The 15,809-nt window shown below is 55.1% G+C and overlaps 1 protein-coding gene across 1 annotated transcript in view; it reads right to left on the bottom strand.

Annotated features, from left to right (window-relative positions):
• Positions 1 to 11,756: 11,756 nt before the first annotated feature.
• LOC114053878 (growth/differentiation factor 7-like) overlaps positions 11,757 to 15,809 on the bottom strand; it is a 4,897-nt gene continuing 844 nt past the window's right edge. The window contains exon 2 of the mRNA XM_027876987.1: positions 11,757 to 12,742. Coding sequence (XP_027732788.1) covers positions 11,757 to 12,742 — 986 coding nt within the window. The remainder of the gene's footprint in view (positions 12,743 to 15,809) is intronic.

Below are 15,809 nucleotides of genomic sequence, written 5' to 3'. Positions count from 1 at the left end.
CAGAAGGTCAGATAAGACCATGTAGGTAAAGAACTTGGCAAAAATCCAGCATCCTGTGCCTCCTTGGGGGGAGGGAAGGACCCCACCACTAGTGTCTCAGGCCCTCCGGGATGACACAAGCCAAGTTTTATCAGTAAAGTGTTTAATGCATTTATCAGGACGAGATATTTAAATGGTCGGTGAATACATAAGCCTGTTTACTTTTTACATATAGACTGCTGAGGGGTGGAAAGACGCTGCACTATAATGTCAGATTTGTCAGGTAATTGGTCGGTTTCATTGAATTTTTTCCCCTTTTTTCTTTATGAAAAAAAGTGTTTGTTCTAGGGATCTCCGTCTGGGACACAGAAGGGGGTGGGATTGGGTGGGGGAGGGTCTAGGTGATGCAAAAATAAAAGCTGTCCATAAAACCATTTTTGAATATGCAGAAACTCCTCTGCCATTCCCAGAGCACAGTCTGTCCATTCCCCCAGCCTGCATTTGTGCCCAGGGTCACACCTAAGTCCATTGGCATGGGTGGGGGGGGACCGAAGAAAGGGCACTCTGCAGGCCTGGTACCCATCACTCTTCCCTAAGCACAGAGGGGCAGGAGGTCAGCCGGGGTGGAGAGCGGGGAGGAGGAGCAGATCTCTCGTTTGCAATGCGGCAATCGTGTTTTGTCCTGATGTGTTAAGGGAGCGGGCTTCCAAACCCCGAGAAGGATGCCTTCTTGTTTCACAATCCCGGACCGGTTAGCTCACCACAGCCCCATCTCGGAGCATCCGAGAGGCTGAGCGCGTTGGCTTGGGGAGTGGACACCCACGATCCTCCCTCATAGGAGCCACTGTCCGAGGCCAGGCCTCAGAGCCGGGAGCGCTGTCAGGGCTCAACAGTGGAGTCTCAGGCTCTTCAGAATTCTGTGCCGTCACTTATCGTTGGAATGCTGACGCTCGTCCGAACAAACATTCAGCCATTGGCTACCCTTCAGCTTGGTGCCACTCTCCAAGCAACTGGACGGGGGGAGTCCTGAAGAGTCCGCAAAGCAGCCGCTAGGCTGCCAAGGTCGCCGGGGTCGGGCAGCAGAGGAAGCCGCTCCCGCGGATCCTCTCGGGTTCGCAGGGACCCCTGCGGTGGGGCAGCAGGGCCGCGGGCAACCCTGCTTGGCACGACCTTGGCTCCTTCTCTGTCTTCTCCTGTCCGTCTCTGGCGTTGCTTTATAAGCTCTCGGCCGTGGTGGCTTCACCCTGTGCTTTGACACCCTTGTTTGACACAGACACGTTTTACACATCTGCGCTCCCTGCTCCTTGCACAGCCTGGTTAGACGTGGAGTCAAGTTCAGATGGGGTGGTCTGCAGCCCCGGTAGTCTCCCCAAACTGAAAGTCCTCGTGTGACCTGCAAAGTGCTCAAGCCCAACTGACCCATTTTAGAGAGGAAGAAACTGAGGCCACTCAGCAACTCCTTCTATCTCTGCTGAAGTCCCAGGATGGGGGCCCCCTTCTCCTTCCCTGCCTTTTTGTTTCTTTGTTTGTTTGTTTGTTTGCTTGCTTGTTTGTTTGCTTGTTTGTTTGTTTGTTTGTTTTTTCCAGAGCTGCCCAGAAGCTCTTGTATACAAGAAAACTTTAATCTGTGTGCTTCTGACTGGGTGTGTTTACTTCCAACTCCGCAGAATGGTATTTCGTGAGAGCAGGACCCAGATAAGGTTTTTCTGTGAACTTTTTCTTTTTTTCTGAAACAGGAAATCTCCTCTTTGTCATTTTCTTTGTCAACAGATTGGAGCCCCAAAAGGCTAAAGCTTAGCTTTGACTTAAGGTTTACTCAATTAGTGTCTAAGTAAGCCCCATGGAAGGAAGGAAGGAAGGAAGGAAGGAAGGAAGGAAGGAAGGAAGGAAGGAAGGAAGGAAGGGAAGGAGGAAGGGAGGGAGGGAGGGAGGAAGGGAAGGGAGAAAGGAAGGAAGAGAATAAACATTTATTAAGCACCTATTATATGCCATGGTGTAGATGAAGAATAAGATTAGGATAAGTGAATGACAAGGATTATGACCTTATTAAGATTTTAGGACTGAGCTCTGAAGCCCATAAGATTTATTGTAGAACAAGGCATTTCAGAGCCCCCGGACGTGGAGGGGGAGCCCTGATGGGTGAGGCAAATGGGTCACTGCGTCTCTGTGGGTGGCTGAGGTGGGGTAGAGGAGGTACTCATAGGAAATGCATGAACTGAAGACAAGGCAGGTTAACGTGCACATTAATGTTCCCTAGTATGAGGACAGGAGCACAGGGGAAGAGAAACACTGAGCCAATCATTGAACTCATTGAGGAGGGAAGGAAAAGCTGGTGACCCACCTCCTGAGTCATGGGGCAACCCCTCATATGTCTGTAGGTACCAGCCTCATAAAATCAGGATCCAAAGAGAAGGAAGGGAACAAGCATTTATTAAGCGTCTGCTGTATGCCAGGCCCAGCGCTCCATCCACTGCGGTGCCAGTGGACACCTGGCCTGGGCCATCAGTGGGGGCCTTCGGGGAGTGGTTTTCAGTGACACTGGCCATCTGGCTGCCTGGCAGACAGAGGACTGACTTGGTGCCTAGATGCAGACGCTCCTTTCCGGTGTGCCATCACCTAGGAGTAGCGGAGGAGGACCGTCCCTCCCCATCCCATGGAGGTATGGCTCCTCTTTGTCCACCTGTGGCTGGCCTCAGCCAGCTACCCCGGAGGGTCTGAAGGGTGTGGCAGGAGTGAGAGGTACCTGACCGAGGAGCACCCAGTCCCCTGGCCAGGCTGCCCATCCTTCTGATGGCCAGGAAGGGGATCTGAGAACAGGAGCATTCCTCACCGGTCCCACGGGAGGGGTTTTGGCTGACAGGCTGGCAGACCCTTGCAAGGCAGCTGCCCCTGAGGGCAGGGCTCCCTGGCTCCTGGCTCCTGGCTCCTGGCTCCCTGGCTCCCTGGCTCCCTGGCTCCCTGGCTCCTGGCTCCTGCCTCCCTTAAAGCGGCCGCAGTGAATGGTCCAGTGCCCAACTGGGTTGGAGGATTCAAACAAGATTTTGCGTCATTATTAGCTCTTCTTTGCTATTGCTATTGAAGGAGTTTTCCCTTTGATGGGCATCAGGCTCTTGGGGGAATGCTCCATGCACCTCCCAGTTCTAATCTCTGGACCCTGTGCTGGGCTGTCATCCTTGTGAGGCTCTCCCACGATATCGTTGAGGGTTTCCAGGGAGGGAGGGTGAAGGAAAGGCCCCAAGAAAGACAGACCCAGGCTCAGGCCCCAAAGTCGTGACCACCCTGTCCTTTCGGAACCCACCGAGGCTTTGAACAACTCCCCCAGAACTAGCCCAGAACCAGATGGACTGGAGGCTTGTCATGAGCCAGCATCCGGTGTGACCAGAGAAAGCCCCTGTCACTTGACAGAACTCTGGATCCTCACTGCCCCAGTCTAGTGTGAGGCCCCAACCAAATGGCACCTCTTCCAGGAAGCCTTCCCTGATTGCTCAGTCAGTAAAAGGGAATCCCTTGTCACTGGGTTTTCACTCTCTTGTTATCTTGCCAACATTATCTGCTTCTATCTTATTCCCCAGTTAGATTCAAAGCTTCTCAAGGGCAAAAACTGTCTCCTTTAGACTTTGTCTCTCCCCCAGAGTGGAGCCTGGGGCTTTGCATACAGCTGGTGCTTCCTAAGCGCTGGTGGTTATGATTTCTGGGCCATTAGGAAGGAACCCCCTCCCCCTCCAGAGGAATCTTTCTCCCTCTATCTCTGTTTCTCTCTCTCCTCTCTTCTTCTGACTTGTAGATGTGGGTCTAAGGCTTCCCATGCAGAGAAAACTCCAGTCAGCTAAAAGAAAAGCTAAGCTTGCTCCAGACAGAGCAGCATGGTAGAGGCACAGTGGGCAACAGTAGAACATGCTGCCATTGGCACCAAAGGACCTGGGTTCAAGTCCTGCCACAGATACCTGTGTCATCTTGAGCAAATCACCTCCGCTCCCAGGGCCTCAGTTTCCTGCTCTGTACAGTAAGAGTGTAGAAGCCTCTGGGGTCCCTTTTAGCTCTAGATTGACAAGCCCACAACCAGAGAGTGGCCCCTCCTGAAGCCCTCTGGAAAGACAAGAGACCCAAATGCAGCCCAATTGTTTCCTCTGGCCTTCTCCAGCTTCCCTGTGTGTTGTTAATAGAAACTCCAGCCCGGCTTAAGCCAAAGAACAGGAGCTAGGGCAAGCTCCTTCCTGGGCAGCTGTCTGGCTGTGGATGCTGAAACCAGATTTGGTCAACGGCCAGGAAGGCCTACCTCCCCTGGGGTGGGGGGAGGGGAGCACATTAGCTGGCCACTGATCCTTTTATAAGAAAGCCAGGAGAGCTCCCCCCCTGCTCCAGCCCCCCCAAGATCCCCTCACCCCTAGTTCCCATCACTCCCATCCCTAGATACCCCACCCCAGGATCCCCCCACTCCCAGGTCATCACACTCCCATCCCCAGATTCCCAACATCCAGCTCTCCCACCTGCCCCCAGTTCTCTAACCCCTGGCTCCCCTACCCCAAGATCCCCCCATCCCCAGCTTCCCTGACTCCCATCCCCTCCCCCACTCCTTAACTCCCAGGGGGCACAAGGGCCCAAATTCTGGCCACCCCAGTCACATCCCCCAGCACTGACCCCAAGTCACTGAGAAAGCTGCTCTTTGAGAATTCATTGTTAAACAGGTGCTTTGAGGGTCTTAGAGATCTCCAGGCATCATAAAGGATGCCCCCAGCATCCGAGTGGACCTGGAGTAGCTGGCCCCACTCCCCCACCCCCAGCCTTCCCCAAACATAGAAGACACAGAGCTACCAACCTGTCTGCCCCTGTCCCGGACCCCACTCTGGGAAGCAAACCCAATACTTCCGAAACTAGATACAGGAGGGTGCAGCGCCTGGGGGCTGTTGATGGTGCCTTGGCATATTTCTACAATGATTTTTTCCACAACTTCTGACCTCCATTGTAAGAAGGATTGGCTACAGATCTTCCCCCATGAAGTGCCCCAAGGAGTCCCTCCCAAATCCAAGGAAGAAAAAGGAGCCAAACTGGGACCAAGATGGAGACCTCCTCTTCAATGTCAGCTGCTCATTCATTCATTCAACAAACATTTATTAAACTCTCTCTTCCTGTTCCCTCTCCAAAAAATCAAATCAAATCAAATCACATCTACACTGTCAGCTGCCTGCTGTCCCGATCGCTTGAATGTGTGTTTATGTTCATGGTCCTTCTCGCCCCAGCTCAACCTAATTTTGAGCAGATATAATTTTCTTCTACGCAATTCCCTTCTCCCCTTTTATTTTTTTTCTTTCTCCCCTTTTAAAACTGGCAAGAACAGCAGGCCTGAACGACCCTGAGGAAATTCATCTGATTTTTATTCTTGCTTTACCTGTTTAATAAGGAGGGACCCGGATGGGCCCTGATGACACTGGCACACAGATGGGCCCTAATGACACTGGCATAGGGGCTCCAGTCAGGAGACTCTCCTCGTCATGTGGAATCTTAGACAGTTTCCTACAGCACGGTGGGGGGCGGGGGGGGGAGGGAGGGCGGTGGTGGTGTGTGGAAGTTAAATCCAGGTCCTCCTGCCTCTGAGGTAGCTCTCTACACATTCACTATATCTAGCTGCTTCTCAACAGAGCAAATACCTTTTCTAAGTTAAGTCTGGCTGGTGCTCAATGGGAGTTCACCAGTGGGGGCTTGTGGCAGTACCAGTACTCTGCAGTACCTGAGAGTTACCCTGAGAATCCTGATGGGAATCATCCAAGCTGCCCTTCGAGGCCCAGCCTGTCAGTGGGGGAGTGAGCCCAGAGGCGCTGCTGTACTGGTCCAGGGCTCTGGGGAGTGTCACTATTGTTATTCTAAGGTTTTCCTCCTCAATCTTCTGGTAATCATGGTTCATGGGATGCACTCACTTCACTTCTCAGCCCTTTTATGGCCTTCCGGCTGGAGCAGGGAAGGGAGCCTGCATTTCCTCCTCTTTTCCATAGCAATGAAATGAAGTCTAACAGCTCTGGCTGGGAGGGTGGGCCCTGTGGGACAGGCTATGGAGCCAGAAGCCTGGGGTTCAAACCCCACCTTTGATGCTTCCTACCTGAGTAACCTTGGGCATGTCACCAAGCCTCAGTTTCCTCCTCTGTGCATAGCTTTGCTTGTCTTTGGCACCTCATCTAAGACTGACCTCCTTGCTGTTCATGGGACACTCTGCTCCATCTCCTGACTGAGGGCATTTTCACTGGTGGTCCCCCATGCCTGACTGCTCTCTCTCTCCAGACTCCTGGGCTTCCATTCCTCTTTCTCCATCTCCCCATCCCACCCACCCCACCAAGTCCTTCCTTCCCACTGAGGTCACCACCAACTTATTCTCTCTCTGTCTTGTATGTTGTCTCCAGGAAGGAGCTCCTTGACGACAGGGACTGTTCTTGTCTTTCTGCATTTCCCTGCACTTGGCACAGTGCCTGGCCCTTGCTAAACATTTAGTAGACACTTATTGACTCTCTGAATAAGGGTAAATAAGAGTCTATGCTGGGTGAACAGTCTCCCTCTCGTGGTTTCAGGCCTAATTCGTACACGTAGGTGGTTATCAGCAACTGAGAAGTTCTGAGAAAGGAAGAGGGCTTTCAGCAAGAGGTCCTAGCTAAGCCAAGCTTGCCTTCTTCACTTCAAAATAACAAGAAATATGGGCAGCTAGATGACACAGTGGATAGAGCTCCGGCCTTGGAATTAGGAGAACCTGAGTTCAAATCAGACCTCGGACACTTGACTCTTACTAGCTGTGTGACCCTGGGTAAGTCACTTAACCGCAATTGCCTCACCAAAAAGAAAAAAAAAAACCACAAGAAATTCAATCAATTAAGTTAAAGAATAATACAACCCAAAAGGGGGGAGGAAGAAATTCATCACTTAAAAAAAGAGAGAGAGAAAAATTACTTAAAGAAAAAAACAGGAGCTGTAAATACGATGAAAATTATGAATTAAAAAGTGAGATGAGATCCCACCACCACCATGGTGCTTAGTAAGTGCTTTGTTCATCCATTCAGAGTCACTCAGTAGAGAAATGCCCAGTAAAACAAGCCTGAGATTCTCTCTCATACTAATCATGTTGGCAAAGTTGACCAAAAAGGATAATCATAAAGCTTGGAGTGCTGGAAAATAGGCACACTCATTCACTATTGATGGAACTGTGAAACTGGCCCAGCCATTCTGGAAAGCAATTTCCAGAATTTCCAATGCCCCAAAAGTAACCAAACTGTATATAGCCTTTGTCCCAGTGTTACCTCTAGTAGGTCTATAACCGAAAGAGATTAAAGAGGAAATATTTATAGTAGCTCTTTTTGTACTAGCAAAGAAATGGAAACTAAGGGAGTGCCCACCTCTTGGGAATGGCTATACAGGTTATGGTGGTGCAGTGGATAGAGGGTTGGGCCTGGAGTCAAGAATACTCATCTTCATGAGTTCAAATATGGCCGCTGATGCAGAGTGAAGTGAGTAGAACTCATGACAACATTGTAAAGACAGCTCTAAAAAATCGAAGCACTATGATTAATTCAATAACCAACCATCATTTCAGAGGCGATAGGCTCAGAGAACAGACCGAGAAGAGCCCGTATTTCAAAAGGTGCAGCCGATCTGGGAATGGGTTTTGCTGGATTTGGCATGCTTTACAAGGCTTTGTCTTTCCTTTTTCCCCAGAGGTGGGAGGGAAAGAAAACTGATTTTTGTTCTTTCAAAAAATTAAATAAGAAAGACAAAATAAGGGTGGAAATGAGAGCTCTCGAAGAGAAATTTTAAAACAGCAGAATCAGCTATTTAGAATAAATGGTGGAAACCCTCGCTGCCCAGTGGGTATCTTGCAAAAGAGCTTGACCAGTTCAGAACTCAAAAATGCAGACAGAACAAGGACCATCAGAACAAAACCAGCGGCCCTTAGAGGAAAGCGCTGGGAGCCGGAGGCTGAGCGGAATCCTGCTTCTGCCGCCTGAGTGACTCTGGGCAAGAACCCTCATTTCCTTCCGCCTCAGGGCGGGGCTGGACGACCTATCCTATAGGATTCCCTCCAGCTCCAATTGTGATTCGATGATCAGGATCTAAGCTCAGCCTCCAGCCCGGACAGAGAGGGACTTTGTGGTTCCAAAGAACAGGATTCCAGAGACTAAAGCAACGTCACTTCTATCTGCTCTGCCCCATCTCACCCCCATTTGGAGCATGGTGTGTGTGTGGAAGACCCCAGCTCCAGTCCAGCCTCAGGCCCATCCTGGCTGTGTGATCCTGGGATAGTCACTTCTGTGAGACTGGGTGTACAGCCAAGCACTTGTAGAAGGGTATTGGTACAGGAGTGCCCACACCAAAGAAATCACACATCCAGACAAAAAGAAATAGTTAAAGCAATTTAGCGAGTTTAATTGGAGCAATCCGGTGTCCCTGGGCCAGGGAGGCAGGAAGTCAGTACTGCAATGACGCTGTCTGTCTGGCCCTGCCACTAGGGCCCAGGGCCCCATGGGGGTCCAGGCCACGCAGGGCTAGCTGCCTGGTACTGCGGCCTGCAGTCCTCAGGCCGGACAGCCACCATGGGCTGATGCTTATGCTGATGCAAGGAGGGGATGGCAGGCAATGGACAACCTTCGCCAGGCCACCTCATGCCCGCCTGGCTCCTGCTGTGCTGGGGACACTCCACAGAACTCTTTGGCAGCAGCCCAAGAGAGCTTTCAGAAGTGTTCAAGGCCTCCCAGATGGTTCCAAAACATCCCCAGATAGGATGAACATGCTTCCTTTGAATGGAGAAGCAAAGGGACCTTTTAGGAGGGGCCTGCCACCCCTCTACTCCCTCTCCTTCCTTGCACTGGGAGTGGGCACACTGCATCTTCTCATGTCCAGCCTGTCAGTGGGCACCTTTGCCCAGGACTACTGTGAGGAACGATTCCACCAGGCCAGCAGAGCAGTCAGGGCCCCTCCCTGAGCCTTGGGTTCCCCCTTTGCCAAGGAAGAGGAGAGTGTCAGGGGGCTTCCCTTTCATTTCTGTCTGACATCCCCTCTGTACCCTGTGCCTGTCCAGACAAACAAGCTAGGGCTTTCATGCCAGAAGTGGAGATTGATCGGAAGATTAACAGTCAGGCATGCCGAAGCTGACCGGCCCTGCAAGCTGTAAGCCTGTCTAAGTGTAAGCCCTGCCCTGCCAGAGGGGCCAAGTTCAGCTCCAGCTTGGTGCCCAAAACCTGAAGAAGAGCCCATTCTGTCCCTCTGAACCACAACCCCAGGCTGGGGCTAAGGACAATTCAGATCTAATGTCCTGGTTGTCTTTGGCACTGTTTGGTACAACTGGATTGGCTCCATCACAATTTCCTTACATCCCTCCAGCGGAAAGAAGCCTTGGAGGTGTCATGGAGTACCTCCAGATTTCCTGTTCCTGTTCTTTCAAGACACCCACAGAACTCCAGGGGATTGTTTCTTCCATCGTGGGGGAAAAAAAAAACCTCAGGTGAAACCATGAGGTTTCCCCTGAACAAACCCACTTCCTTGGCGCTAAGAAGTTCCCAACAGCTTATCTAGTTAACACGTTTTACTCTCTTGGGATCTACTCCCAGGGAAATTGAACTGGAGTTTTTAGGAGTCCTCCGACGCCCCTCCCCCACTCCCTGACCCTCGAAGCTTGTTAAACCCAGCTTAGACCTATTGACATTTTAATGCCTTAGGATGTGACTAGCAGATCAAATGGAATTCGTCCTCAGCTCCCGACTAAATTATCCTACGGAAGTCAGGCGCTTTGCGGAGCCAAAATCCAAGGCCGAGGACCATACCGCTCACAGAGCCTGGCCCTAACCACTCCGGAGTCCCCGCAGCAGCGCCAGGGGCTCTAGCCTGCGGGCCTCTGTGGCCTTAGAAACGGTCAATCGCCTTGGTGGGCTACAAAAACTGGCTGGCAGACGGTCCACTGCGCTCCCTCTCAGCTCACACCAGGCGAGTAGGAGACCTGACGTTTCAAATCCATCCAAAGGAATGGGTCTTTAGTCATTAGGGTTTGGGGTCTTCCTTCTTTCCTTCCCAATTTTAAATTGGGTTTCAGCCTCTGCCGCCTTTATATCTCTCCTTCCAAGCTACACCAACTAAAGCTCAGATCCCTTGGCAGGGGCGGGGGGAGAAAGGAGGGGGGGGGGGACTGGAGGAGTGAGTGAGCTGGGGACGGAGGAAAAAGCGGAGTCCACGGCAAGGACAAAAACCTGTCCTGTAGGCTCGGCTTGGAGGCCAGTCACAGAAGGCGAACTCCGGCCGACTCTGGAAGGCCTGCGGTCTGCTTCCCTTTCCCCTCATCCTCGGAGTTGCACGGACACCGACCCCGAGTCCCTTGGGACCGCGGGATCTCAGGGCAGCCACAGCCCGGGACGCAGATGGAGGAAGCTGGACGCGGAGAGGGGCTGGAAGGGTCCCCGCAGCTAGCCCTGCCGACCTCCCCAGCCCGGCCTTCAGCGACGTTGCAGACTTGCTCACCCCTTCCCGCATCTGTCTGTCAGTCGGTCGGGGCCAGCAGTACCCAGGATCCCGGGGTGGGCTGATGCCCGGGTAGGGACGCCCCACCGTCCTCCTGCCTCCATCCCAGGGCCAGTAGAAATGAGTGGTGAAAAGTCTCGGGTGAGCCCCCTGGCCCGCTTTCCTCCGCGCCCCCCCCCCCCCGCTACTCCCACTCCTTCCAAACTGGACCCCATATCTTTTCCCCTCCTCGACCCACCTAGTCATACAGCTACCCCATCTCCAAGGTCTACCCGACTGGCGGCTCCTGGACCTCCGAATCGCACAGAGGTTTAACCCCCTCAAAACCCCGTATCCGGCCTGTTCCCTCAGCAAGGGAAAGAGAAAGAAAAGATAAGGCCCTATTTAAACTGTCCTGGGTTCCCCAAGTTCTGGAGAAAGCGGGAAATACCCAGTACTCCGTGGGCCCCCAAAGGGGACTCTGGTTCGGGAAAAGTGTCCCCCAAAAATGAAAGGGAGGCCTGGGGATTTATTTACTTCCAAACGTAAAAAACCATTAGAAGGCAAGGCAGCGTGGGATTTGGGGCCTTCCCAGCTATATGGCTTTGGGCAAGATCCTCCCACTCTCCAGGCTTTCAGCCTGGTCATCTGTAAAATCCTCCGTGGCAGAGATCAGTGGTCAGTCAGCCCTCGGGGAGGAGAACCTCTGCGCCCCTCTAGCGCCTCGAAATCTGGGTCCCTGACTCCTCCGCACAGTTCTGCCCACATTCAATTATTTTTGGCATTTACGGTAGGCCACCTTACAGAGCTGCAGTCAGCCAGCATCTCCCCCAGACAGGACTATCTTTGAGGAGTCACACCCTTCCTTCCCTCCTCCCGGCAGCCCCTCCCCTTCAAAAAAGCAGGTGAGATTCAGTAGCATGCAGACACTGTCCCGTGGTGGGGGTCTGAGGGCGGGCAGGCTGGCAGGGAGTGAGCTAGGGAGTGTGTGTGCGTATGCGTGTGTGTGTGTGTGTGCGTGTGCGTGTGTGCGTGTGTTTGTGCGTGTCCGTGTGTGTGTGCGTGTGCGTGTGTGTGTGTGCGTGTGTGTGTGTGCGTGCGTGTGTGTGCGCGAGCGCGCGCCCCACAGGAGCTGGGGGCTTCGGGCCGCTGGGCTCCAAGGAGACAAAGCCCGCGGGACCAGCTCGGCCCGCTCACCTCCCTTGCACTGTCCCGAGGTCCGGGGCCCCGGACCGCCGGCCGGCCTGCCCGCCTGCCTTGCCCGCAGGACCCAGCCAGAGCCGGCCGGGCTCCGGGCTCCGGGGCTCCCGCACGCCCCGCTACCTGCAGCCGCACGTCTCCACCACCATGTCCTCGTACTGCTTGTAGACGACGTTGTTGCCCGCGTCGATGTACAGGATGCTGATGGGGCTGAGCTTGGCAGGCACGCAGCAGCTGGGCGGCGCGGCCTCGGGTGCCATGGAGTTCATGAGCGTCTGGATGATGGCGTGGTTGGTGGGCTCCAGGTGCGAGCGCAGCGGGAAGTCACACACTCCCTCGCAATGGTAAGCCTCGTAGTCGAGGGGAGCGATGATCCAGTCGTCCCAGCCCAGCTCCTTGAAGTCCACGTGCAGAGGCTTGCGGCCGCAGCGGCTCCGGCCCCTGCGCCCTGGGGCCCGCCCTGCGCTCGGGCTCCCGCTGCCTCCGCCAGGGTCCCCAACCCCTCCCGTCACCCGGGCCCCGACCCCGGGCCCGGCCCCCGGAGTCCGCCGCTTCCTGCGCCCCGCGGAGGGCGCAGCGCCCGGCCGCCCCCGGGCCCGGCCCTTGGCCCGAAGCTCCTGGAAAAGGTTCTCTTTCGTGCGGGCGCGCGAGAAAACCACCAGTAGGGCCCGCTCGTTGGGCGGCGGCCGCAGGCTCCCGGGCAGCCCCAAGCCCAGGAGCCTGGGGGCCAATGGGCTCCTCGAGGGGCCGCCCACCGCGCGCAGCGCAAGGCAAAGGGGCAGCTCGAGCCGGTGCTGCCTCACGACGTCCGCCACGTCAAACACTTCCCAACGCGCCGAGTCAAGAGGGCCGGCGGGCCTGGAGGCCAGTAGCCGAGGCCCACGGGCCGCGCCCGGGCAAGTGGAAAGCAGGAGCAGGGCGAAGGGCTGCGCTCCCAGGGCCTCCCCGAACTCCCCCAGGGCCGCCGCCTCCTGTTTGGCCGGCCGATCTCGAGCTGCCGGCGCTCGGCGAAGGACCCGAAGTTCCGCGGCCACTACTTCGCCAGCGTCTGCCAAGCTGGACACGTCGAAGAGGAAACGCTGGCCTGTCTCGGTGGAGGCATCGTCTGCAAGGGAGGAGACAGAGACAGAGAGAGACAGAGGGAGAGGAAGAGAGAGAGAGAGAGGGAGAGGGAGAGACACAGACACATAGACACAGACAGAGACAGAGAGAGACAGAGGCGGACAGAGACAGAGACACGGAGACAGAGAGAGAGAGTTGGTTGGAGACTGATAAGGACACGCGGCTCTCCCCCCATCAAATTCCCCTCAGAGTGGAAAAGCACCACTCCCTAATTTGCCAGCTAGGGAAACTGAGGAAACTGAGAGAGATTCCTCCGGACCGCAATCTCCATTGCCTGCATCTTTGCTGCATCAGACAAAAAAAAAAAAAAAAGTGAAATTGCAGACTGCTTCTCCCCAGCTCCAGTCAGAGATAACCAAATCGGTGAAAGCCTCAGGGGCCCAGGCAGTTTCGGGCAGCCGCAGCAATCCCGCTAGCCATCCCCCATACCTCCTAGCCATCCCCCACACCTCCTAGCCATCCCCCACAACCTGCCTGGACCGAGTCTACTCGTTAGGCAGACCGCGGAGCTTGGGCAAAAAGGAGGCACAGCTGGGACACAGGTTAAGCCCCAAGACCCAGGAGGAAAGCCCGGGGCTTCAGGCTTGTCTGCCGCAGCTCCACTCTCACTTTCTAAAAAGCGGCTCAGCCGCTGGCTGTACCTTTCACTTCATTCTCAGGACCAGGCGATGTGCCTGGGGAGGCCAGGATCCCCAAGGAACGCCTTGGCAAGAGCCCTCCTTACTAGCGGCAGCAAAATGCCCGACTTTGGGGGCTTCCTACGCTGGGCCCTCAGGGCACGGGGCCCAAGCACTGCCCAGCCAGATATGAAGCCTACGAGTGGAAGGGAAGGGAGAGAGCGCTGGTGCGGGCGCCCTTCCCTAATCTCTGGCCCCAGTCGGAACCCTGTGACCACCCCACGCCTTCAGCCCACCCGTGGAGAGCCTGAGATGCGCTCCCACAGCCCCTCAGTCACTGTTTCTCTCCAGTGGGAAAGGGAGACTAAAGCTATTCAGAGTTGTGTAGGTTTTTTTTTTCTTCTTGAGTCCCAGGGAAGAAAAAAAAAAGTGGGGGGGAGCTGGGGGGAATTCCTCCAAGCAGCGGCTAAGGCGAACACTTTGAAGAGGTCATATGGTTTCATTTTGCCCCCAAAGGCAGAGAGCGTGCGGAAAGTTTGCCTGAAATTGTGGCATTCAGGGCTCGGTGTCCCAGCCCGGGCACCCAAGCTCGGGCGTCCTAGCGCTTAAGATAAGGCTCCTTCCGAGCTGCCGATGGGGAGGAAGGCAGAGGGGTAAGCCGAGAGGACAAAGCGAAGCAGAGAAGGGAGTGAGAAGATGAAAGAGAGACGAGGGATTGGCCAGAAGAGAAGAGCTGTCTTCTGGCAGAAGACAATGTAGAACGAGCAGGACCTTGAAATTCCAGAAACCTGGGCTCGGTCGTGGCTCTATCCCGACTCAATGGATGACCCCGGGCATTCTGGGCCTCACTCGTTCCATTGTAAAACCAGGGGGATACGGGGTTGAACAAGCTGCTTTGGAAGGGCCCTCGAAGCTGCGATTCTCGAAGCACTGGCCCAGGAAAGAAGGAAAGGCCCGAGGCCCAAGGAGAGAAGACATCTAGATAGAAAGCGGTGCCCACGAAGGCGGCCGAACGCGAGTTTCCCTACATGTGCTTTTGCCCGAGGACACCTTTGCCCTAAAACCAGCGGCTTTTTCTTGGCGTCCTGGGCAGTGCAGCCACTGGGGAATAAATACGCCTGCCTCCCCAGGAGAGCTCGAGGACGTTCCTCCTGGTCGGTCTTCCCTGCCCCCCGACTCCAGATGGCCAGGCGCCCAGTTTAACTTAGCAGCCTGCTCTAAGGAGGGCAGGGCCTCTCCGGCCGGCAATGTCAAGGGAGGGAGGTCGGATTACGAGAACCAGCCTTTCAGAGAGCAGCACCCCGCGGAGTAGGGCTGGGAAGGGAGCCCGAGGGGGCTCAGACAAGCCTCATGAGGACGGGCTTTCGCTGGAAGCGAAAACCTCGGCCTGGGCCCTTCTTCTGGCTATCAGTGGAGCCGTCCCGATCCCCAGTTTGTGGCTGTGGAACAGGTCCCTGGTAGGCTTGTCCTCTCTGGGCCGGCCCACGTCGGTCCCAGGCTGCTCTCCTGCACGGTTTGGGGCTGGAGGGAATTAAGACTGAAATTTACCGGAGTTTCCGCCTGAAATTAGTTACATTTCTCCTATCTGTCTGCCTTAATGACTTCAATAGAGATTAATAAAGTCCAGATGAGACGCACCCCGTCTCTCTCCCCGCTCCTCACTAGGGCCCGACGCAGCCCCCGCGGGGCCAGCCTCGCCCAGAATGGACTCCGGCTCTGGGACCCGGGGAGGGCAGCACAATGATGAGACGGAGGAGATTTGAAAGAGAGCAAGGAGGCCAGAATTGGGCCGGGTCGTATAGAACAGTCGCTGGGCCTGGGCAGCGAGAGAAGGGATGATATGGAAAAGAACTAGGCGGGTAGAGAACAGAATTAGAAGCTCTTAGCTCAGCACTTCAGCGGGAAAGGCGGCCCGCTGGAGTCGAGCGGTGACCCGTGGCCTGACCCCGACCCCCACACTCCCCTCTTGGAGTCCTGGCCACGAAAGCCTTGGGCCACGGACTCTGGGCCTATCCACTCGAGGGTCCCTTCCTTGCCCGGGGACCCTGCACAACGCTGTGCAGCCCGAGCTGCCCTCCCACTGCCGGCTCTCGGACCCAAAGTCCAGAAGTTCCCTGTGAAGTCTCCCTGATACAAAAGCCTTCACACCTGGCCCCACCCCCCAAAAAAGAAAGACTCCCGGGTAAAAATGACACTGTCCACAGACAAGCTAGAGTGCACTGGGCATATGCCATCTCCCGCCTCCGGGCACCAGACAGGTGGGCATACTACGACAAGATGGGATAGAAGTACTCCGGAAGAAGCCGCTCCGAAGTCCGGCTGCCCTATAGCAGGCTGGGGCTGGTGTGGATGTCCTCTGCCCCCGATCTCCCCGCTCCAAAACACACACACACACACACACACACACACACACACACACACACACACACACAC

Source organism: Vombatus ursinus, unplaced genomic scaffold (assembly GCF_900497805.2).
Source record: "Vombatus ursinus unplaced genomic scaffold, bare-nosed wombat genome assembly UNPS02004184.1, whole genome shotgun sequence".
NCBI lineage: Eukaryota > Metazoa > Chordata > Mammalia > Diprotodontia > Vombatidae > Vombatus > Vombatus ursinus.
The sequence above is the reverse complement of the archived record's forward strand: the minus strand, read 5'-3'. Positions and strand labels throughout refer to the sequence as shown.